At 54.3% G+C, this 23,368-nt stretch overlaps 1 protein-coding gene across 4 annotated transcripts in view; it reads left to right on the top strand.

The window, feature by feature from the left end:
- The window catches only part of MLXIP (MLX interacting protein), a 59,971-nt gene extending 36,849 nt beyond the window's left edge, over window positions 1-23,122 (top strand). The window contains exons 2-17 of one of the 4 annotated variants that reach the window (XM_045887726.3): window positions 6,178-6,284; window positions 7,052-7,137; window positions 8,513-8,602; window positions 8,975-9,184; window positions 9,341-9,512; window positions 10,356-10,445; window positions 10,999-11,090; window positions 12,023-12,677; window positions 13,120-13,241; window positions 13,361-13,550; window positions 14,992-15,116; window positions 15,651-15,752; window positions 15,860-15,987; window positions 16,210-16,333; window positions 17,731-17,860; window positions 18,453-23,122. In XM_045887726.3, the coding sequence (XP_045743682.2) occupies window positions 6,178-6,284; window positions 7,052-7,137; window positions 8,513-8,602; window positions 8,975-9,184; window positions 9,341-9,512; window positions 10,356-10,445; window positions 10,999-11,090; window positions 12,023-12,677; window positions 13,120-13,241; window positions 13,361-13,550; window positions 14,992-15,116; window positions 15,651-15,752; window positions 15,860-15,987; window positions 16,210-16,333; window positions 17,731-17,860; window positions 18,453-18,574 (2,545 nt within the window). In that variant the 3' untranslated portion in view covers window positions 18,575-23,122. The remainder of the gene's footprint in view (window positions 1-6,177; window positions 6,285-7,051; window positions 7,138-8,512; window positions 8,603-8,974; window positions 9,185-9,340; window positions 9,513-10,355; window positions 10,446-10,998; window positions 11,091-12,022; window positions 12,678-13,119; window positions 13,242-13,360; window positions 13,551-14,991; window positions 15,117-15,650; window positions 15,753-15,859; window positions 15,988-16,209; window positions 16,334-17,730; window positions 17,861-18,452) is intronic. The other 3 variants (XM_045887723.3, XM_045887724.3, XM_045887725.3) reach the window with 3 other exon arrangements.
- Window positions 23,123-23,368: the final 246 nt, after the last annotated feature.

The following is a 23,368-nucleotide window of genomic DNA, read 5'->3' as shown; positions in this document are numbered from 1 at the left end:
TTGGTTTTGCCCATGGTTGTGTCCCCAGTGTCAGCTTACTGATCAGACCTCTCCCTGCCGGAGCGCTGAACTGTTGGGAAAAGGACACGGAGGACTTGGTCCACAGCAGCACTATTCACGGCAGCCAAAAGGTGAAACAACCAATGTCCATCGGCAGGTGAAAGAAGAAACGAATGTGGTCTGTCCCTCCAGCGGGATAGGATTCAGCCATGGAAAGCAATGAAGGACTGGCCCAGGTTACAACATGGATGACCCTTGAAACTAGTGTGCTTCGTGAAAGAAGCCACACACAAATGGCCACGTAGTTTATCATTCTGTTTATATGAAGTGTCCAGAAGAAACAAACCCAGAGAGACAAAGTGGATTAGTGGTTGTCAGGGCAGGGGGAGGAGGAAACGGGGAGTGACTGCTCCGTGGGTTCAGGGCTTCCTTTTGGGATGATGAAAACTGTTCTGAAGCTAGGTAACAGCGATGGGCACGGAGCATTGCAGATTGCTTAAAGCCACTGAATCGTATGCTTTAAAATGGTTGAAATGGTAAATTTTATGTTATATGTACTTAACCACAATAAAAAAGAGTCAATAGGTGGTAGCCAGAATATTACCTTTATTGTTGATGAGCCTGAGGGTATGGCTTACAGGTGAACCACAGGCTGCCTTTCCAGGTGGTGTAGACAGTCCTGGACTAGGACAGCCCGCCGCTGCCGCCGCCCCCCCCCCCCCCCCCCCGCTCTATAGGAGCAGAGCAAGGGGAATGGCAGCTTGCTCCCAAGAGGAGAGGCAGGGAAGGGCCTGGACCACCCACTCCAGTTCCTCCTCCTACACTCACTGCTAACATACCCACTCTACCCAGCTGGGTGGGAATAAAGCTAGGGGAGGTCTTGCTAGTGGGCATCCAGGAAGCATTTCGAGGAATGGTGAAGAAATACTGCCCCATAACAAGCAAGTATGGTTCAGTGAACAAATGAATGGGCCCACCACTCTTCTGGGGCCTGTAGTGACAGATCCTTGAGCCTCTGCCTGCTTTCTTTTGGAGAGAATGGTCCGACTAGGAGTTAGGAGCTAATCCTACGTGGGATGGACAGAATCCAAAAATCTCCTCTTGGTCCCGCCCACCCCTGTTCTTCTTAATTTCAGCTCCTCTCTGTGCAAAGCTTGCGCTTTTAATTTCCATTCCAAAGCAGTCTCTTGCCAGACCTCTGAAGAATTCAGAGTTTGCTAGTCTATCCAACACAGTCTTTTTTTAAGGATTTCTTTCTTTATTTTGGAGGGGGGAGGGGTAGAGGGGGAGAGAGAGAATCTCAAGCAGACTCCCCACTGAATGCAGAGCCCAATGCAAGGCTTGGTCCATGACCCTGAGATCGTGACTTGAGCCAAAACCAAGAGTCTGCTGCTCAACCAACAGTTTTGATAGACCTTTTTTGTACTCTGAATTTCCTGTTTCAGGTTGTGAGCCTGTCTTCTAGGAGAATGTCCATGGCAGGACAGTGTGAAGATTTTTCATTATGGAAAAGGTTAACACTCACTTAGTAGCTCTGTACTTAAAGGTGCCTCCCATGTGCCTGGCATTGTGCTGGCATGAGTCAGCCCTAGACCTTGGCCTTCCTGTCGCTTGGGGAGAAACTGGGGTCATTGTTCTGACAGGAAAGCCCATGGGGCATGTAGGAGGGCAGTTTTGGGAGGTGAGGCCAAAGGAGGGCTTTGATTATTGAGGGGAAGCCAGCGGTCTTAAAAATCTTTGTAATGTGTTTCTGGTTATGCTTTTTTTTTTTTTTAGATTTTATTTATTTGACAGAGAGAGCACCAGTAGGCGAAGAAGCAGGCAGAGGGAGGAGAAGCAGGTTCCCTGCTGAGCAGAGAGCCCAACGCGGGGCTCGATTCCAGGACCCTCAGATCATGACCTGAGCCAAAGGCAGATGCTTAACTGACTGAGCCACCCAGGCACCCCTCTGGTTAAGCTTTAAAGAAGGAATGTGGTGGGGCACCTGGGTGGCTCAGTCCGTGAAGCATCTGCCTTCGGCTCAGGCCATGATCACAGGGTCCTGGGATCGAGCCCCACATCGGGCTCCCTGTTCAGTGGAGACCCTGCTTCTCCCGCTCCCTCTGCCCCTCTCCCCCAATCCCTGCTCATGTGCTCTCTCATTCTCAATAATAAAATCTTTTACAAAAATGCTGTTGCCTATGTCTTAAGATTGTTGTAAAGATTAAATGTGTTAATATACTTAAATTACAACAGGACAGGGGCGCCTGGGCGGCTCAGTCGTTAAGCGTCTGCCTTCAGCTCAGGTCATGATCCCGGGGTCCTGGGATCGAGCCCTGCGTCAGGCTCCCTGCTCCGTGGGAGGCCTGCTTCTCCCTCTCCCACTCCCCCTGCTTGTGTTCCTGCTCTCGCTGTGTCTCTCTCTGTCAAATAAATAAATAAAATCTTAAAAAAAATAATAAAATTTTTTCTAAACATTTTATAATAAGCACCCTTTCTATTGTCATAAAAAATAACCCCCTTTGGGGGCGCCTGGGTGGCCCAGTTGGTTGAGCATTTGCTTTCGGTTCAGGTCATGATCCCAGGGTCCTGGGATCGAGCCCTGCATTGGGCTCCCTGCTCAGCGGGAAGCCTGCTTCTCCCTCTCCCACTCCGCCTGCTTGTGCTCCCTCTCTCGCTGTGTCTCTCTCTGTCAAATAAATAAATAAAATCTTTAAAAAAAAAATAAAATTTTTTCTAAACATTTTATAACAAGCACCCTTTCTATTGTCATAAAAAATAACCCCCTTTGGGGGCGCCTGGGTGGCTCAGTCATTAAGTGTCTGCCTTCAGCTCAGGTCATGGTCCCAGGGTCCTGGGATCGAGCCCCACATCGGGCTCCCTGCTCAGCGGGAAGCCTGCCTCCCCCTCTCCCACTCCCCCTGCTTGTGTTCCCTCTCTCACTGTCTCTCTGTCAAATAAATAAATCTTAAAAAAAAAAAAAAAATTTATCCCCACATTTTTCTAAAAACGTGTCTGTGGATTCCTTTTTTCTCTGTAGTACCTTATATATAGAACTGTGCATGCTGCTTCTTCAGATCTTGTCTTGAAATTTCTGTGGGCAAAGGGTGGTCAGTCACCATAAAAAACATCCTAGTTGCTCTTTTACTGTCTGTGCTTCTGTGGGTGTCTTAGGTTTTGGTTTTGGACTCACCTCCTTGTGTTGGTTGAGCACCACCTGTTGACTGTTGAGATATTACAGAAATCTGGGACAGGGATGTGATACCAGTTGTATATTCTGAACCCCTACATATTTGTACTGAGGTTTGACCAAATTTGACACAAACATCAAGGAAAAGTGAACCATTCCAGCAAGCGAGGAGGAAGGCGAGCAGAACCCCAGACTGCCCCCCTGTCCAATTTGGCTTCTAGCCCACAGGGTTTGAGCTCTCTTTGCATCTTCCCACCTCTTCATTGTGAGTAATTGAAGTTGCCCGCATGATCTGACGCCTTTGAGAAGATGCTCGCGTCCGCCACTTTTTCTCAAAGCGGGGCTGAGGTTCGGTCTGTAGGTAAGCGCAGTGGTTAGTTCTTAACAGAACATTGCAGGACATCAGAGGTGGTTTTCTTCCCTGGAGTCCTCATTCACATGGCAGCCCTTCTGCGTCCGTCCTCCACAGCCATCTGTGGAGGCGGCAGACACCCCGGCAGGACTCCTCACAGAAGGGTGGCCTTTGAATCCTGGCTTCAGCATGAGGAAACTGTCAATTACAGAGAGTGTCTTTTTTCCCTTTAAGGAAATAGAAAAACAGGGACAGTTTTCTGTTTTGTTTTGTTTTGTTTCCTGGAACCACCTGCCCAGCTAGATACCAAGTTGCTGGAAGGTCTTACAGAGGAGGGGAAAGAGGGTTGGTTTTGCCAGGTTGTGGGACCTAATCTACTCTGCCGTGCGCCCTGCTCTGCAGCCGCACGCCTCCCCCCGGCCTCATGCAGGGGCTCTTGACCAGGCGTGTGGTTGCTCACCTCAGGGCCCCCACAGGCAGGCAGAAGAGCAGCAGGGGCCCCTCCCTGGCTCAGGGTTGAGCCCATTTCCTCATCCTCCAGGCGGTAGCTGAGATGGCACCTCCTCCAGAAAGCCTCCCCTGACTACTGAGACTGGGTTGGTTACGCACCTCTGCACTCCCACAGCCCTGGGCTCTTCTTTGTGACCCTCGTGTGCCCCATCTGTTCTTTCCTCCCTTGTAGCGCCCGTCCCTTGTCGAATGTGTGGATGAGACCCAGTCCCTGCCTTCAAAGCACTTAGACAGGGCTGCCCTCTGCCGCGGCCTTTGTTCACTGGTGTATCGAGGGTGGGACCGTGGGTGGGACCGTGGGTGTCAGCTTTTTCCTCCCCTGGAGGAGGAAGGGCCACATGACAGTGGCAAACACAAAAGAAAGGACTTTGCAAGTCAGGAGGTGTTAAAATTCAGGCCTTTCAGTAATAACTTAAGTCCAGATAATTGAGATGGTTATGAATACCTTAAATTTATATTTTGCTGTAGGGTTTACCAGTTATATGTGTCTAGGTGTATATGTGTATGTACATACATACACACTGTCTCTCATTTAGTCCTTATTAAAACACTCAGGAGGAGATGGTATTATCCTGAGTTTACCCAGGAAACTGGATGTCAGACAAGCTACCTGACTGCAAAAGCCAGGGCTCGAGGCCTAGCCATTGGCTGCTGAGCCTGAGTGAAAGCGGACTGCTTGGAGGTAGGTTAGGAGTACCTTTGGACTGGGCAGAGACAGCAAGGAAGGTGACGGACAGGTTGGAAACGTCCAGCCCTTTGAGCTGAGACTGCTGCTGTCTGTCTGTCCCTCAGATTCTACGAGGGCGTGCTGTGACATTTTCTCTCTGGGGGTCACAGCCTTCTGGCCTATGTGATCCAAAGCCTGGCTCGCTGGGATAGGTGTGAGAGGCACGAGGTCTTGCCAGGTGCCCAGCCAGGGGCTTTGCTTTTTAAGCCAGGTTCTCGGGTTCAGGTAGGGTTTACTGCTTGGGTGCTAGTCTTTGGAGAACAGTTGCTCTTCCTCACGAGGTCTCTGAGTGGCTTCGCGGGAGAGGCAGGGCTGTGGCTCACAACCAGGTAGAACCACCAGAGCCCCCTAGAGTGTGGACTACAGATCATGCCTTGTCCATCTCCAGCCTTCTGAAAAAGGGAACCCTGTGTCAGCCGCCCAGAGGTGGCTTCTGACACAGCACTTGGCAAACTGGACTCTGAGAAGGCCGTGCCACTGGGGAGAGCTCCTCGCCGGCTGGTAGCTGGGGTCCGAGGGCTCCTTAACTCATCCGGAGAATTATTCCCAGGCCCTGCTGTGTGCCGTGGCCTGTGCTAGGTGTTTAGGGTGATGACACCTAACGGGCCTTCCCCTTGGCAAGCCGCAGGGTACTGCGTGCGGCTCTGGGTGCGGACGCTGCTCCGTGGAGGCCGGCTGAGTGCCACCTTTGAGTTTGAATGGTGCTCAGGGAACCCTGAAGGAGTCATCAGCAGCCTGTGGGAGGCCAGTGCCAGCACGGAGGACACGGTGTTGGAGCAGGGGGCAGAAGGAGGTCCATGAAGAGTGAGGACCATGTGTGCACAGGTCTGGCGGCAGGAGAGGGTCACGCAGGCTCGGAGGCCAGTGGGACGTTGGTGTGCCCGCGTTGTAAATGCCTCTTGGGGGCTGGTGGCAAAGAAGGTGGCCCAGGGTAAAGGAGCTTGGCTTTCGTTTATTTGCCAGCAGATTTCTTTCTTTCCTCCCTCCCTGCCCCTCACTTTGTTGGGTTGTAATTGACATACAACATTGCGTAAGTTGAAGTAAGGTATACAATGTGATGATCTGATACATTGAAAAATCAAAAGATTTTTAACTTTTAATTATGGAAAATTTAAAAGACAGGTGAACGTCGACAGACTAAGACAGTGAACCCATGTGCCAACACCTACCAATGCGTGGCCAGTCCTGTCCCCTCCGTGTGCTGACTCTGCCACCACCCCCACCGCCACCTCCCCCCTCCCTGCTGCCAATCACTAGGAAGAAATCCCAAAGTGACTCGTGCCTTCTGTCAAGCCTAGCCTTTGGCTTGTGATGGATTAATCCAGAATTTTCAGGCCTGGAGTGAGTGGCTGACACTTTTCGATTTCATTTCATTTTCAGAGAAACCACTAAGTTTCCCTTCTTTGTCTTACCTTTCAGTGGGAAGTTGGTGTCTCCAAAGTGGAAGAATTTCAAGGGCCTGAAGCTCCAGTGGAGAGACAAGATCCGGCTCAATAATGCCATCTGGCGGGCGTGGTACATGCAGTGTGAGTGGTACACAGGCTTCCGGTAGGAGGGGCCTGCAGGGGCCCTGAGGCCTTGTGGTGGGCAGGACCTCCAGGTTCTACCACCTGGAGGCCTCTGCACCTTGGGGCCCAGAGCCCACTTTTCAAACATTATGCCTCAAAGGGAAGCCTCTCTTGGGCAGTCCAGCAATAGGAAAACCAAGCCAGATCCTAATGAGCTGGATACTTCTCAGGTGTCAGGCACAGGGGGCCAGTCACATGGTCTGTGTCGTGTAGTTGCCTATAATATGCAGGAGACAGATGTGTTCGCCCAGGGTTCACAGCATAATGTGCTCACTATTAGGTTAGACGCTTGGGCCCAGCGTTGTAAAGGCAGAGGAGGGAGGGCTTAGTTCTTTCCAGGGGAGTCAAGGAGGTTGTAGCAGAGAGGTGATATTTGAAGAGTCAGGGAACAGTTCCCATTTTCAGCAGGTCAAAGAAGATACAGATCCAGGCCTTGTTCATTCTCTAGCTGGCTTTATGCCGGTAGATCTGGTGACCTTTGCAGGAGATCAGCGTGCTTGGGGCATGCTTGGGTTAGGCTGGCATTTCTTTTGATAAGCCAGACTCCCTTTCTTACCCATGAGTTATTGACAGATTCTTTTCCTTTATTCTCTGAAATCTCATTTTCAAGGGAAGGAGAAGAACACTTGGGAGGGTCCCACCCTGAGGGGGATGTGGACAGAGGGGGCAGGGACTCTTTCAGGGGTCTTGGTCATAGTGATACGTCTCATCCTTTCTCTGCCCAGATTTGGAGAAGCGCAAGAATCCCGTGTGCCACTTTGTCACTCCACTAGATGGCTCTGTTGAAGTAGATGAGCATCGCAGGCCAGAGGTACTTGGCTCGTGACCATCAGTAGCTGGAAAGGATCTGCCCTCATCAGGAGGAAGCGACTCTCCCAAGGCCGGGAGCAGGGGTTGGATTCCGCAGCAGCGGGGGTGGGGTAGGGAGGACCATGTGACCTCTCAAAGATGAGGTTGTGACAGCCCACAGAGGCTCCCCTCTTCTCAGGCTGGGCTGACCCGAGCACTGAGAGGTTCTCCCATTGGGACTTACTTTCCACTTTCCCTTAACATTGGCATTTTTCTGGAAGTCAGTAGGGAGGGATCTGGGCTCCTTACAAGGCAGATATCTTTAATGGTTAAAGAATGACCTCAAGATCTTTATATGATGAGATGGAAAGATGCTGAAGAAATAGTAACTGAGGAAAAAAAAGCAAGTTGCGCAACAGTATTTCAGTAACTTTATGTTAATTTTTTTTAAAGTGTGTATCTGTGTGATTGTGTGTGTGTAGGAGGAGTCTAGAACGATATACAGAAATCCTTTATTGGTGGCTACCTCTGGGGAGGGGATTAGAGTGAGGTGGATACCCTTATACCCTTCTGCATTGTTTTAATGTTATCCAAGCATGCCTCACTGTTGGGATAAAAGGGGGAACAAATAGAAAGTAGCCCAGTGAAAGACCCTTTTGAGTGGTGGGATGTGATCTGGTATTGGACAATATTAAGGAATACCATTTTGTGGGTCTGGTGATAAGACTGTATTGTTCACTGTGGAGATTCTTTACTGTCAGATACACAATGCAGTATTTGTAGGTGAAATTATATGGGCCTTATGATATCTGGGACTGGCTTTTGTATCCTCCAGCCATAAACAAAAAGGAACCTGAAAGTGAGGCAGGCTCTCTGAGGAGGGCGTGACTTCTTCCGTCACCAGAGTTCTTCTCTGCGTGATGGAAAGGTTGAAGTAGCTACTCTTGGAAGTCACTTTCCACCTAAAACTTCTGTGATTGGCCATTTGTTTTCACCCTTTGAAAATGTGGCAGAGTCTTCTGGATAAGGGCATTTAGTGCTACCCCTGGCTCTCTGTAGGGCTTTTTCAGTGCCTGGGTGGAGGACCCTCTCCCTCTTCCCTGCCCGAGCACTCTCTGACCCGTGTCCAATCCAGACCCTTGGGACTCATGCCACCAAAGTCACACTTGGTTATCTGAGGTCACGAAGTAAAAGCCCATCTCTAGGGTGGAGGCTAGTTGTAGCACAGAAGAGGTGGGACGCACTTTGTGAATGAAGCTGTATGCATGTGGGAGGGTCCTCTGAGCTGGATTGCCCGAGCTGACTGCCAGTGTCAGACGCATCTTTATTTTCAGGTCGAGTTCTACCCGTCAAACTAGATTGCCCTTTTTTGATTCTGACCCGCATTCTCTTCACAGGCCATCACCACAGAAGGGAAGTACTGGAAGAGCCGCATTGAGATCGTGATCCGGGAGTATCACAAGTGGAGAACCTACTTCAAGAAAAGGGTATCTGGCTTGGGCTCCAAGAACAGCATGTTCGGGAAGCCCCACAGGGGAGGGAGGATCTAAGTCTGTGTTCAGACACCGGCCCCCGAGGCTGTGGGTCCATCGCTGCCCCCGTGGAACCCAGTGTTCCAGCCCAGCCCAGGTGATGGGCCTGCTTTGGCCGTGTTTTTTGTGGTCTCAGTTTCTCCTGCTGCTAGTTATTCTACAAACACTGGTTGAGAATCTCTTCTGTGCCCAGCATGGGCCTGGGAATGGCAGAGAGCAGGATCCCTCCCACGCTTTCCAGGGAGAAGAGGCCTAGATGCTTCCAGGAGGAGCCTCATCCCCTGCCAGGACCCTGGCTGACACTTTGTGTCCCCTTTTTCTCCACAGCTACAGCAGCACAAGGATGAGGACCTTTCCAGCCTGGCCCAGGTGAGTGAGCTCAGGGGCTGGGAGGACCCTCACGGGAACCCTCCTTTGACAAGAAACAACAATGACGTGGGTGGCCCGACAGTGAAGCCTGCCGCACCTGCCTTCCTGCAGCTCCAGGAGGGGCCACCCCCCCTCCTCACACGGAGGACATGCAGACTAAGGAAACAGGCCAGTTCTCCCTGCTCCACTCACTCCCCTCTTCTTTTACAACAGCCCTTGCAGCTCTATACAGTAGGGTAACATACTTCCCTGGCATGATGTGATTGGGAATTCTGAGTTCACTAGTGCCCCTCTGATTTTGCCTCCCCCCTCTGTTGGCGGTAGGATGATGACATGCTTTATTGGCACAAACGTGGGGATGGATGGAAGACCCCAGTCCCCATGGAGGAGGACCCACTGCTGGACACAGACATGCTCATGTCGGAATTCAGCGACACCCTCTTCTCAACACTTTCCTCACACCAGCCAGTGGCCTGGCCCAACCCCCGGGAAATAGGTAACCCACCTCTAGATCCTTGACTTTGAACACACAGGTTTCCTTCTCTGCCAGCGCCTCCCCAACCTGGCCCCCCAGGGCAGGACTGGCCAACCTCGCTGGCATCTGAGGGCCACATGCACTGAGTGGGTGGGGACTGCAAATGGACCTTCCTGGACAGCTGTCAGGCCCATGGTGCCCCTGAGAGAAGACTGGGGATTTGGTCTGAATCAATTTCACATTTCTGGTACTGTCCCCAAGTGATGGGGCCTTTGACTGGGAAGAAAATTAGAAGCATTCCTGGGCATGACCTTTTACCTGGCCGCATTCAGGCATCCCGTTAACACCTCAGGGAAGAGCCCACAGACTAACAGAACTGGGGATCTCAGCATCCTGGGAGTGTCTGTTTCCTGATACTTCACCTTTCTTTTCTTTTCTTTTTTTTTTTAGATTTATTTATTTATTTATTTGACACAGCGAGAGAGGGAACACAAGCAGGGGGAGTGGGAGAGGGAGAAGCAGGCTTCCCGCGGAGCGGGGAGCCCGATGCGGGGCTCGATCCCAGGACCCCGGGATCATGACCTGAGCTGAAGGCAGATGCTTAACCGACTGAGCCACCCAGGCGCCCCGATACTTCACCTTTCTTATAAAAACTCTCTTTCTTTCTTTCCTGCCTTCTGAGGGTGGAGAATAGCCACAAACCCACAAGAAGGTAGAAATTCCAGCCAGCCGCCTGCACTTCTCCTTGGAAGAATCTAGAATGTGAACAGGACCAGGAGAATCCATTCCAGGTCTTTTATGTGTTTCTGCAACATTGTTTGAGAAGACAGAATGATTCCTCTGTCTCCTTTCTGATTCTTACAGCACATCTGGGAAATGCAGACATGATCCAGCCGGGGCTGATTCCTCTGCAGCCCAACCTGGACTTCATGGACACTTTTGAACCCTTCCAGGGTGAGGACATGGGGCAGGGAGCGAGCATGGCTGCCTGGATCTATCTCCCTTTGCCCAGGTTAAAGCACACTGGTGCTTCCCTTCATTAGAGTTAGAATGGGCAAGGGGGAGGACTTAGAATTTTTCCAGAACTACCTTTTTTTTTTTTTTTCTGGTAGTAGTTGCAAGATCTGGGAAGCTTCTCTGCCACAGGGTTCTCTCACTCCTGCAGTCTCAGAGCCTCAGGTTTGCCCAGGACCGTAAGCAGTTCTCCCTGTAGGCAGCAGAGGGCGCTGGCAACACAGCCACCTCCCCGCAGTGTCCTGCAGTTAGAACTGGGCTCGTAAGAGCCGCCAAACGCCAGGCCTGGGAGTATTTCAGACCCCACACTAGTTGCCAGCATGAGCGGTTCCAATCAGAGGGCCTCTTTCTGCAGAGTTACTTCAGGGGGGAACGCTCTCTGGCCATGGCATTCTTCTGGGTAAGATGGGGTTCAGTGCCCGATTTATTTGGATCTTAATTCAAGGATATGATGGGCACACCTTGCTCAGAAGCGCCCGATGTTGTCTTTCAGACCTCTTCTCTTCCAGCCGCTCCATTTTTGGTTCCATGCTGCCTGCTGCTGTCTCAGCACCTGCACCAGATCCCAACAGTCCACCTGCTCAGGTAGAGGGAGCTGGGGAGAGGTGGCCAGGGCTAGGCCAATGAATAACTGTGCAGTCATAAGCAAAGTGCTAGGGCTTGCTAGATCTAGTGCTGAACACACATACAATGCATAAAGACGTTATTCTAGCCCTCCTTGAAAGGAGCCATAGATCTCCAAGAGGTGGGAGCTGTCGGTAAGCCCGTGCTCCTGCCTGAGGCTCCGTGTAACCTGTGTGCGGCGAGCTCTGTTCTAACCAGTTGAGAGAGGATCAGCAAAGGAAAACACGGATCACTAAAAAAAAGTTCCATGTATTTCTTTTACTTTTTACGTAACAATTAGCACAAGTTGGTTTTCAGCTGCTGGGGCTGCAGAGCTGGGTGAGGCCCGGCTCTTTGCCCTTAGGGGCTCTCAGGCTGGTACCCATATCTAGTCAGACACCAGAAACCTGGCCCCATCTTCCATCTGGCTCTGGGAAGAATTTCTTCTATAGAGACTGAGGTCTTGGCAACTGATTCCTTAGAGTGTTTCCCTTTTAGGAAGAGGTGACCCCTGGAAGTTGATACGTGCAACTGTCCTGAGGAAGCCCTCTGAGCAGCTGTGCTTCAGGCTGCCTGTGCTGTGTAATGGAAGATGGCCGGGACTTTGGGGGGACCCCTGCTGGACTCTAGAGACGAGATCTTCCCAGGCCTAGAGCCAACTGTGTGCAGACAGTCACTTTGTCTGAGCTCTGTGTTGCCATTTAGTCCCTAGTGGAAACAGGACCCCTGCGGACGCCTGGAGAGACACAGCTCCATTCCCCCCAGATTAGCGGGAGTGGGGGCGGGAGCCATCGCCTCGTCCCTCTGTCTGAAGGTTCTGCTCAGGCGGCCAGCGTACGTTGTTGGACTTTGGTGTGTCGTACCAGGAAGTGACAGCAAGTTGTGTGATCCAGCATTTGTCCTTCCTTTCTTAGGAGAGCATCCTGTCATCCACCGCTCTCCCCACCGTGAGCCTCCCTGATGGCCTCATAGCAGCTCCTGCAGCCACCACCCTGGACCCCACGGATAGGCAGGGCTGTGAACGGGCTCCCCGGCCTGGAGACCCCTTTATCCAGCCCACAGACTTCGGTCCTCCTGCACCACCACTGAATGTCCCTCAGCCTTTCCTCCCTGTGTTCACCATGCCCTTGCTGTCTCCCAGCCCTGCCCCAGCACCTGCTTCCCCTGCCCTGCCTCTAGCCCCACCACCCCCTGCCCCTGCCTTGAGCCCCTCGGCTCCACCTACCTTCCTACCGCCGAAGTTTGCTGGAGCCAGCAAGTCGCCCTCCGTCATCACACACACGGCCTCTGCCACCCTCACCCATGACGCGTCTGCCACCACCTTCAGCCAGAGCCAGGGCCTTGTCATCACAACCCACCATCCCACGCCCTCAGTGTCCCCCTGTGGCCTGGCGCTGCCTCCAGTCACCCGGCCGCCAACTGCCGGACCTCCCCAACCCTGTTTAACTTTTGTGCACCCGAAACCTGTCTCTTTGACTGGGGGGAGGCCCAAGCAGCCCCCCAAAATAGTGCCTGCTCCCAAACCAGAGTCTGTGTCCGTGGTATTGAAGAATGCTTGCATTGCCCCAGGTGAGTCAGGTGGAGGGAAGCCAGAGTCTGAGCTCCCCTTCCCGAGGGATATTTCCCTGTCCCCAAGGCTTGCAAACTTGCGACACACCCACACTCGTGAAACAAAAGGGTTCCGATCTACCACATGTGTGTGATCTAGTCTGTTGTCTACTCTGTGGTCTTCTTTTCAAGTTAGTCTCAACCCAGTTTGAAAAAGCATGGTTCAGGTGATCTCTTTCCTGGGTCTATAATCTGTCCCCTTCAAGAAGTTGCAAAACAAATGTCAGGTACCCCGGTGATTTTGTCTCTCCGTGCCCTGCGGTGAGGAAGGCGATGTCTGAGCAGTAGGAGAGGGGTCTGCGCTGCTCCTGGGGAGCCCCACAGTGCCTGGGCTCAGCAACAGTAGTGTCAGAAGCAGACCCCCATGACTCCGGGCCTCACCCTCACCTTCTTGTTCTGGCAGCTGCCTTTTCAGGACAACCACAAGCAGTGATCATGACATCAGGCCCTCTGAAGAGAGAAGGGATGTTGGCTTCTACCGTGTCGCAGTCCGGTGTGGTCCTCACGCCTGCTGCCATTGCCCGGGTGAGGGTGCCCTAGGCAGACCCTCGTGTCCTTATCACCCCAGCATGGCCCTGCTCTTGGTGGTCCTCACCTGACATGACTGTGGTCGGGGGTGATCTCTGTCTCCTGTGTCACCTCAGGCTCCTGGAGTCACGGAGTTCCACAGTGGCATCCTGGTGACAGACCTTGGCCGCACCACGAGCAGCCAGCCGGCCCCTGTCTCTCGGCTCTTCTCTCCAAGCGCTGTGCAAGACTCCCTGGTGAAGGGCGAGCAGGTCCCTGCCACGGGTTCCAGTGAGTGTGCGCTCCAGTCCGAATGGTTGGGACTTCGTGAGTGAAATGAGCATGCCCACACCTGGGTCAGGGAGACTGCCCGTGGGGTTCCCCGGGATTGGGGCTGGACTTATGGGATGTGCAGTGAGGTCTTAGAAGCCTAGTGGCCCACGCTGGGACGTGCTCAGTGTAGGGCCGGATCATCCACAGTAGCAGGAAAGTGGCAAGCGTGTGCGGGGCAGGCAACTAATGCACTCGGGGAACACCACTCTGACCTCCTTCAGAAAGGCCTGGCTCTGAGTTGCCAGTTCTGATCCAGACAAGGGATTGAGGCTGTCAACGCTTTCCAGAAAACGGAAACCACCCAGGCTTGTCTCCACATCACTGTGGTCATCCCTTAGTTTTCAAGCACCTCACATTGTTGAGCCCATTTCCACACCGTGGGCCTTGCATTGGCAGGACTGTTGGGGGAGAACTGATTTTGCCCAGTGAAGAGCCATGAAGCCAGGGATAAAGGATTTGCCCAAGGTTGTGTGTGCCCCTGGCGGTGGGGGTAGAACCAGAACCCAGGCTTCCTCCTTTCAGATGCCTCATCGGGGAGGGAGACCAAAGGTGCCTTATCTCAAGTAAAACCTGGGCATGGTTGCTCCTGGAGCTCTATGATGAACGGTTGTCTTCCCTGAGCAGTCAGGAAGACCCGAGGAGGAAAGGTCTCTGCCTACAGAGATCAGACAGTAGAGGGACTTGTCCAAGGAGCCTGGACGAATAAGGGCCTCCAGTCTGGAAAGCTAAGGATGAAGACTAGTTACAAGTCAGGCCCCTACGGTGGTGTAAGTTCGGGCTCAGGTAGCCTAGTGTTTCCCTGTCCGCTGAGGCGCCGAGCACTGGGTGTCGGAGCTGCCTGGGGAAACTGAGCAGCAGGGCGGGGCGGTGGGCAGCGCCACAGAAAGCATGCACTGAGGCTCTCCAGGCAGGCAGGTGGGGCAGCCCCAGGGGTTCCGGGGGCCTCCTGAGAGATGCCAGTGACCAGGGCATGGCTGGCGTGGGAGCGGGCGAGATTGAAAATACAGGAAAATGTATATGTAGAGTTGAAAGAACAAAAATAAACAGATACGTGTACTTGACACACAGGGTAAGAACTAGAGCCTCACAGAGGCTGCGGAAACCACAGGTGGCCCCCAGGTGGCTTGTTAGTAAGCTGGGTTAGCAGTCAGGCCTCCTGTCAAAACTCTCCGTGTCCCCAAGACCTGTGGCTGGCCAAGCTCAGGCCGTGTTCCTACCCCACGTCCAGCCAGCCTTCATCAGGCCGTGTCCACACCTAACAGAGCCCTCCTTGGGATGTTGGCAAGGATTTCTCCAGTGTTTGCTCTGGGGTTGCTGTGGGAGGTTCCGGATGGGTCTCCAGGGTTTGGGACTTGTGGGGCTTCTCTTCCTGGGTGAGCACTGTTTCAGCTGCTGCAGCCAGCCATGTCCTAAGAGGAGTCTCTGTTCTCCTCAGGTCGAGATTGCCCAAACTCAGGGCAGGCCTCTCCATGTGCTTCAGAGCAGAGCCCCAGCCCCCAGTCTCCCCAGAACAACTGCTCAGGGAAATCTGCAGACCCCAAAAATGTGGCTGCTTTAAAGGTATCACAGGTCTCTCTTGGGTCTTGATTTCCTTGGAGGGATGGGGGGAGGGCAAGGAGGAGAATATCAAGGGACCGATGGGGCAGCTGTGTCCCTTACTAAGGACACACAGGAAAGGAGCAGCACAGACCCGCCTGGTGCTCCAGCAGGCTAGGGTAGCATCAGGAACCTGGACGTTTGCTACTTAATCTGGAGATAAGGCCGGCTCCTCCCATCCCCCCACCTACTAGCCGGCCCTGAGCCCCAGAACCAGCCTGAACCCTGTAGCACGAGGGAGGTGGCGGCTGGAAGAACTGGGTCAGCGGAGGAGTGGGCCGAGGGTGACTGGGAAAGGCTGATCAGCAGTGGTCACAGCCCCTGCCGAGGGCCTCCATTCAGCAGGCAGGGTTTTCTAGTACCCCTGTCCTGCCCCCTCACGGCTCCTGTTGCCCCTCCTTCCACTTACTCTCTAGCCCCTGAGCCGCAGGTTGGGAGGGAGGGGTGGTGGCCCTCTGGTCCACCCTGTGTCACAGCGACCGCTCGATTCCCCAACAGAACCGGCAGATGAAGCATATTTCAGCTGAGCAGAAAAGGCGCTTCAACATCAAGATGGGCTTTGACACCCTCAACAGTTTGATCTCTAATAATTCCAAGCTGGTGAGTGGTGTCGGGTGGGTGGGGAGCCCCTGCGTTGGCCTCGGCGCCAGCTAGCCAGGCAGGGTTGCCGTGGCTGCCGTGGTTTGACCCTGCCGCCCCTCTCCCAGACCAGCCACGCCATCACGCTGCAGAAGACCGTGGAGTACATCACCAAGCTGCAGCAGGAGCGGGGCCAGATGCAGGAGGAAGCCCGGCGGCTGCGGGAGGAGATCGAGGAGCTCAACGCCACCATCATGTGAGCCTGGGGGGTGGGGCCCGGGGCTGGTGCCTCATCCTCCCAAGTGCATGTCCCAGAGGCAGGAGGGTCCTTTGGGCTTTTGTCATCCTCCTCCTCCTGAGGCCTCTCCTCTTGGGCCTGCGGTGACCAGCGGCGGCTGGCCCTGCCCACTTGGCGCCCCAGGGTCCAGCTTCATCGCCGGCCGCTCTGAGCTTCCTCTGATTCTTCCTGTCGTTGCAGCTCCTGCCAGCAACTGCTTCCTGCCACGGGAGTGCCCGTCACCCGGCACCAATTCGATCACATGAGGGACATGTTTGATGAGTATGTGAAGAGCCGGACCCTACAGAATTGGAAGTTCTGGATTGTATCTTTGGGTTTTCTTTGCTTCTCCCACCCCCAACAAATGGTTGCTGTTGAGTTCATCCAGCAGGCAGTGCTGGTTTCTGCCTCGGTCCAGGGGCCTGGCCTGGCCCGTGGTGGGAAGGGGGGCTGTTGTTGGTGACCATCCAGGCTTGGGACTTCCTGGGGAGGCAGAACGATCAGCTTTGCGCTCTCCGTGCTTGGGAAATAAAGATGCTTTATCGCAAGGTGCCAGAGCCACCTGCCGAGGCAATGCTGTAGGAAGGAGGTAGGATCTAATCCGACACATCCTGGTGGCCATCTCCGGGGAGGGGTGAGTACTGCCCCGTGAGATAGATGGGGAACCGGGGCTCATAAATCACTAAGTGGCAGAGTTGGGATTTGAAACCAGGTCCCTGCAGGTTGTTGTCTGCGTTTGGGCCACGTGGTCTTTGATGCTGTTATGAGGCACGTACATCTGCGTGCTGGGCTCCGCCTCTGGGGCCAAGGCCCACCTGCGCTCAGCCTTCCAGCTGTCAGCAGGGCCCCTCTGGGGGACAGCCCCTGCCTTGTCAGTCCCCTTTCGGCCACCTCTCTGCCTCAGACAATCTACACACATGGTAAGTTGGCCATGTGTCTTCACCTTCTTGCTGACAGACAAGAGACAGCCGTTTAGGAGCAGAGGATTTTATCTGTTGGCACTCTAATGTCTGGTTTTGAAGAGACAGATGACAGACCAGACGCCAGCTCTGTTGCCTCTGCTTTGCCCGGCTTACTCAGCCTGGCTCTGGCCCTTATCATTGATGGAGGTGGCAGCTGGGCTGAGCCAGGACCTCTTTGGTAAAATGGCACATTCTTCATCATCAGCCTCAGCTCGGGGGGCCATGGGTACAACCGTGGCTCAGATCAGGGAGAAAATGGACCTCATGCTTTTGCATATTTGCTTGCCTAGGATGGTTTGGGAGACCCACACAGAATGTGACTAAGAGCCGGCGCGTGTGTTTATCACAAAAGACAGACCTCCTCCATCTCTAGACAGCTTCTGCTTTGCGGTCTGCTGTGTGCCTCTGCTCTTCTTGCAGACCACAGACCGCTTCTTCTTGTATCCACAGACCGCTGGCTTTCATGTCAGGGTGCTCGGACCTGTTCCACACCGAGGAAACGTCTGTGTCCTTGCCTCCGGCCTGCTCAGTGCTCATTAACCTGTTTCTCAGTTAGAGTCAGATGGAAAGATTTCAGGGGAATGTGAGGGTGCATCTTATCTAGATCACACTCCCTCATCAACCGTACATGGTTACTTGTCGTCCCAGGGGGAGTTGGTCACGGGCAAGCCCGTAGCTGGACTTTATTCTCCTCACCCCCGGTTACGTGTCCGCCGGCCTCCTCCTTGCTTATCTTTTCTTTAACCCACGTGCCGTGCAGTTCAGTATCATTATCAAGCCGCTGTTTGAGTCCTTCAAGGGGATGGTGTCCACCAGCAGCCTGGAAGAGCTGCACCGGACGGCGCTGTCCTGGCTGGACCAGCACTGCTCCCTGCCCGTCCTCAGGCCAAGTGAGTCGGGGGCTACGCAGGGGCCGCGGCATCACGGGGGCTCGCCACACCCTTGAGGATAGTCCCGGGGACAGGAGGGCCTTTGCAGACGGTGCCACGGCAGATCCAGGCGCCCCCACGAGCAGCTGCGTCAGCAGGGGGCCCCGGCCAGAGATGCCGGCTGCCGGACAGGGGCATGGCCCCTAGCGCCTGTCCTTTGCTTCCTGTCATCCCCGCACGTCCGTGTGCTCAGGTCCACCTTGCGTTTATTGAGCACCTACTGTTCACCAGGCCCTGTGCTTTCAGATGTTTTCTGATTTAATTCTTAGAACTAACAGGGCTGTGCCCTTATACTGAGGTTATAGAGGTGGACAGACAGGAGGAGCTGGGGGTTCCCTGCTTGTCTGCAGGAGAGGAGACAGGATTTGCAGTTGTCCTAGGGGCAGAGGGGCTTTGCTGGCGTCTGTCCCTCGGTGGCGCTCAGGGCCTCTGCTCCTTCGGGGACATGAGAATTAGCGCACGGTTTGTGCGCACGAGCGCATGTGCCGCCCGCGGTGCCACCCGAAGCGCCGCGTGGCCCATGTCCCTGGGCTAACCCGCCCCTTCCTTCCAGCGGCGCTGCACAGCCTCCGGCAGCTGAGCACCACCACGTCCGTCCTGACAGACCCGTCCCAGCTGCCGGAGCAGGCGGCACAGGCCGTCACTGCCATCGGCAGGAGACCGGGAGACTCGTAGCAGCGCCTGGCGGGCGCGTGGCCGCGCAAGATGCCACGGAGGCTCTTCCCTGCCCGCAGAGAGGGGCTGCGGCCCATGCCTCTCCTGACGCAGAGCTCAGGGCCCCCTCCAGCTCCGCCGGCCCACTGGGCCACTCAACACTGCGCTCAGGGCTGAAGCAGGTTCTGGGCCTGCCGAAAGCAGTAGCCCGTCTTTGGGAACCCCTTGCTGTGAACTCTTACTCACTGACCTCAGTCGTGACCTCCCCTGCCCTCAGGCAACCCAGACAAAGTCCCGTCCTGCTGGTGGTCTGCCGGGCCCCTGGTGCCTGAGCAGGGAGTAGAGGGGACAAAGGGGCACGGCCTGCGCCTGGGAGCTGGGAGGCATAAGGGTTCCTCTTCAGTTCTGTCCTCAGACTTCTGGATGCTCGCTCCTGTCACCCCTGGGCACTCGGATGGCGCCGCTCTGACTCGCCCGTGGGGCAGGTGGAAGGCACCTCCCTTCCTCCCTCACACTCTGACCTCGTAAGTAGGTTTGGACAGCTGCTCCCACCGCACAGGCCGCCAGGGAACCCCGGAACCCGCGTGCGGAAGCGGTGGGTGTGTATGCTCGCGGCGCGAGAAGGTTCGCACAAGCAAAGCGAAGCTGCTGCTCTGGCTCGGAGACCCCTCGGGTGGCGCCGCGGGCGGCCTCGCTCCGTCGTCGGTGGCTTGAGAACCATGGCGGGGACTCAGGCGGGGCCTCACTGGGCGCCACCTCACTGCATGGCCCTTGTTCTGCACCTTCCTCCAAGCCGCAGCCTAGGGTGCATGCTCGCAGCCCTGAGAGCGCAGCATTTGAGAGGCCAGACTCCACGGTGCTGCCATGGGTCTGTCGCCTTGTCTGGATGGTTCAGCCAGGAGCCCCAAACCATAACAGTTCTCGGACCAAAGATGTCACCACACCCAAAGTCTGTCCTGTGTTGTGTTTGGAGGAAGAGATTGAATGTTGACGGGCAGCCCTCTGAGGCAGCCAGCCTCAGTCTCCGGGCATCTCCCAGATCATACAGTGAAGAGTTACACTCATATTTGATCCAGGCGGAGGGATATCTGGGGGCAGCGGCCTGCTTCTGAAGGTGGAATTGCATTCGGGGTGTCCGGGCCCATCCTCTTGTATGTGCAAGAGGAGCTGCAGATGGAAGGGCGGGTGCTCTCTCTAACGCTCAGGAAGCCCAGCCAAGGGTACCTCCTCGTTGAAAGAATGTGCTTTTAACGTCCTGCTGTGAAGTTCAGAGGCTCAGTGGACTTTCCAGTCAATCTCTGTCCTCCCTGCCAGAGATGGAGCCTGGGCAGTGCTAGGCAAGGCCGGGAATGCTGGGTAGGCTCTGAGTGGGGGCTGCTGAGGGCAACCTCCTGCAGCTTGGACCCATTTGGAGGCTCCCGTGGGTTCCTGGAGGCCTGCTGAAGGTGCTCAGGGGGCAGCCAGCCCTGCCTCGGCCTCCGTTGATGGAGGATGGCAGGGGTGACGTCTCCCTGCCGCCGGCCGTGCCACCATCTCCGCTGCAGGTCACCGACCATCACCTACTCCCTTGTCTGTGCTTCAGCCCCGCACAAGAGCAGCTTGGCGGCGTCCCTCAGCCTCTCCAGAAAACGTGTTTACAAGCCTCCCAGATCACTCCCCTGAGGGGCAAGCACAAGACAAGGCTGGGCTGATCCTTAATGTCCACTGGGAAGTGGTAAGAGAGCTCATCCTTCACCCCAGGATAAACACCGGAATTTGCCCTTCAGAAGGGGAAGACCACCATGGTAAGAACTCACTAGGGTCAAAAGGAGAAACACGAGACATCCCCAGCTACGAGGGCTTGTGGAGGGTCATGAGCTCCGTCCCTTCCCCAGTTCCTGTGCCTTTGTAAACCGCGTGAATGGCCGTAATGCTTGGCCCACCAAGACTTCTCCTAAATGAGCAGCCTTCTCCCCACCCGGTGCTGGGAGTCTTTTTCTTTCTTTTTTTTTTTTTTTAACTCTGTGGGATATAAAATTGGCCTCTTGCTTCTTCGGCCTACCTCTCCTCTTCCTTTTGCTGAATTAATGTTCATGATTCTGTTTTGTTAAATATTTAAGGCTGTTGGGTCACATGAGACTTTGAAGGGTTGTGTGTGTGTGTGTGTGTGTGTCTGTCCTAGCAGACTGTTAACTAGATGCATGTTTTTGTTTTGAGACATTTACTTAAATCCATTTCTCTTGGTGCTCACAATTACCACGGCTGTTGGGCCACAAAGCTGTATCTCTTACCACAGACATGACTATTTCTTGTCCCAGAATAATTTCTTATTTTGGAATCTTGCCCGATGAATCTGGCCAGACAGAGGGGCCCAGTGGGGGCGCAGGGGCAGCGAGACCACCCTGCCAGAGGGCTGCAGGGTATGCTGCCCACAGGGCTGTGCTTTGTTTACACTCATTTTCACCCCTGCTCCTGCCTCTGCTCCCATAAAAGAAGCTTTAAAATGCTGACACTTTGGAGAATAAAAAAATCAATCTGAAAAGGAAAAAAAAAAAAAGCCTGACACATAAATCTTTGAAAAGCATTTCTGTGAAATCTTTCTGTGCCATCAGCCCTCTTCACACTGTGCCTGCTCTTTCACGATGAGTGGGAAACGCAGGGACAGGGCAGGTGCCACCAAGGGGCTTTCTAAAAGTTGGCGGGCCCGCCCCTCCCATCTCAGGCGGGTTACACCTGCAGTCACCCCCAGGGGGGCTCCAGCCCGAGCACCCCCGCTGCTGTCCAGCCAGAGTTTCTCACACGAGAGCAGCCGTCCCAGCATCAGAAGTTAGAGTTAATGAGGTGCTAGCGGACGTCACTAGCCCTTGTCAGGAGGAAGGACTGGGGGGCAGGGAACCCCCAGCGCCACCCTGTTCCTGGAGCCTCTGCAGGAGGAGGGGTGGTCAGTTGTCGCCCATGTGTCCTTGGGCACCCAGCTTCATCCGCTTCCTGCCCTTGTGACCTGACGGGCCAGGAGGTTTTCCTGCTCTGGCCGATAGAAATATAAACTTAGACTGAGCAAGCATGGCCCCCCAGGGTGGTATCAACCCCCTTTGTCTCTACCCAGGTGAAGGGGTGTGGTGGCAAGGGACCTGAGAACGAGAGGAACGAGGAGCAGGTGCATTGTTGGCAGGATTACAAGCTGGCACGGTCTAGCTGAAGCACACGGCGTGGCGCCGGGCTGTCCTCAGTGCTCCCTGCCCCATGCCCAGGACCCCCCACGCCGTGGATAAGCTGGTCCGCTCGCTCCTCTCTCTCTGGTGGAAAGTTGCCTTTCCCTAGAGATGGCCTGCTTCCTGTTACGCACTTCGCCAGTGACGAAACCCACCCACCGCTCGTGGGAACTTGGCTTTGCCAAGTGTTCCCTCAGTCATGGGCTCACTGGAGGAGAGAGCTGGGATGCCCTGGTGTGAGCAACATGGCAGCCGCGGCCGAGTCCTGATACGGTGTATGTTGAGGATTTTCACCATGTCTGCACATGCACAAGGGGAGGAGGGGGTTGGAGGGTGGAAGAGCTTGGAAGCTCAACACCTGTTTGTAACTTTCAGTAGTCTCCTTGGCCTTGACCCTCTGGGATCGGAGGGACGGCGAGAGCAGGGAGAAGCCTTAGGACCTACTGTGTACCTCCAGCAACTGCCCCGTTTTGTTTTCCTTCTGAGGACTTGGCTTTCCTGGCTCATCACGCAGGGGGCTGTCTCCTTGTTGGGATTTGCGAAAATCAGCCTTTGAGAAAGAAAAGGGAACTTTTCGTGTTAAGTGTTGGCTTTGATTCTGTGTGTGTGTGTGTGTGTGTGCACGCGCACGCATGTGCACGTGCTTGCACAAGCCCGCCTGTGTTTGTTTACTTAATGGAATTTTATTTTTGTGAAATTCCTTCCCAAATATGTAGCAGAATTCACCTCCATCTCCCAGTCAAACTTTTGGTTTCACAGTCAACCCTGGGCGTCACTAATTTGAAGAATTCTCTTCTGGGTTTCTAAACAGAGGTGTGCTCCTCCCCAGGCTTGAGATCGTGGAGGGCTTGGGAGAAACGGATACATTTCCGTAGAGTTTGTCCTGCAGTTGAAGGGTATGAAGGGCTCAGCCCAGGGACACACAATTCCTAGGCTGTGTTTCTCACAAGGGAGCTTGAACACAGCCTCTCCCCGACAACGCCCTGCCGTTTCTCTACCCGAATCTTCTCAGACGGCCCGCGAAAGGGAACCTCGTTCATCTACTTATTTTGTAACATCACGGCTGAGCTACCACGGCGTTCTTTTCCTTTGCCAGCTTCCAGTTCATCGTATAAATGGTTCGTTTTTTCTGTTGTGAGCTTTGGTGATTGCGTCAGGGCTCCGTTAGGAGGCAGTTTCCCCTCGTGGTCCGAACAGCAAAACCCGAGAAGAGCCTTGTTACTCGGAGGCTCCCTCAGGCCTGCACCACCCAGAACACCACCCTTCATGCTCTGCTGTCGAGAAGCACGTTTCCACCAGCTGTATTCAACACTACAATGCAGTTTTAAAACTATATTTGCATCCGAGACAATAAAAAGCTGTATTTTTTTGAAAAGCCTGTGATGTGTGGTCTTAAATGCTATCCTGTTGGACTGTGGAAATGATGATACTGGGAGATCGGAACAAAGTGATGCTCAGACTGGCTTACTCATTCCAACCTTGGGCGGTAGGTTCAGCCTGGGGTGAAGGCTTGGGGGAGAGAGGCCCCAGGTGAGTAGGGGGTCTTGAAGAGAGGCTGATGGAAGGACCCATGTCAAAAGCCCCAAATCACCGATTCTCACTGTGAATTCACCAGGGCCTGGTG

Source organism: Mirounga angustirostris, unplaced genomic scaffold (assembly GCF_029215605.1).
Source record: "Mirounga angustirostris isolate CCGP_5_RB_7025 unplaced genomic scaffold, mMirAng1.0.hap1 SCAF_14, whole genome shotgun sequence".
In the NCBI taxonomy this organism is placed as follows: domain Eukaryota; kingdom Metazoa; phylum Chordata; class Mammalia; order Carnivora; family Phocidae; genus Mirounga; species Mirounga angustirostris.
Note: the sequence above shows the minus strand (reverse complement) of the source record. Positions and strands in the feature narration are given on the sequence as shown.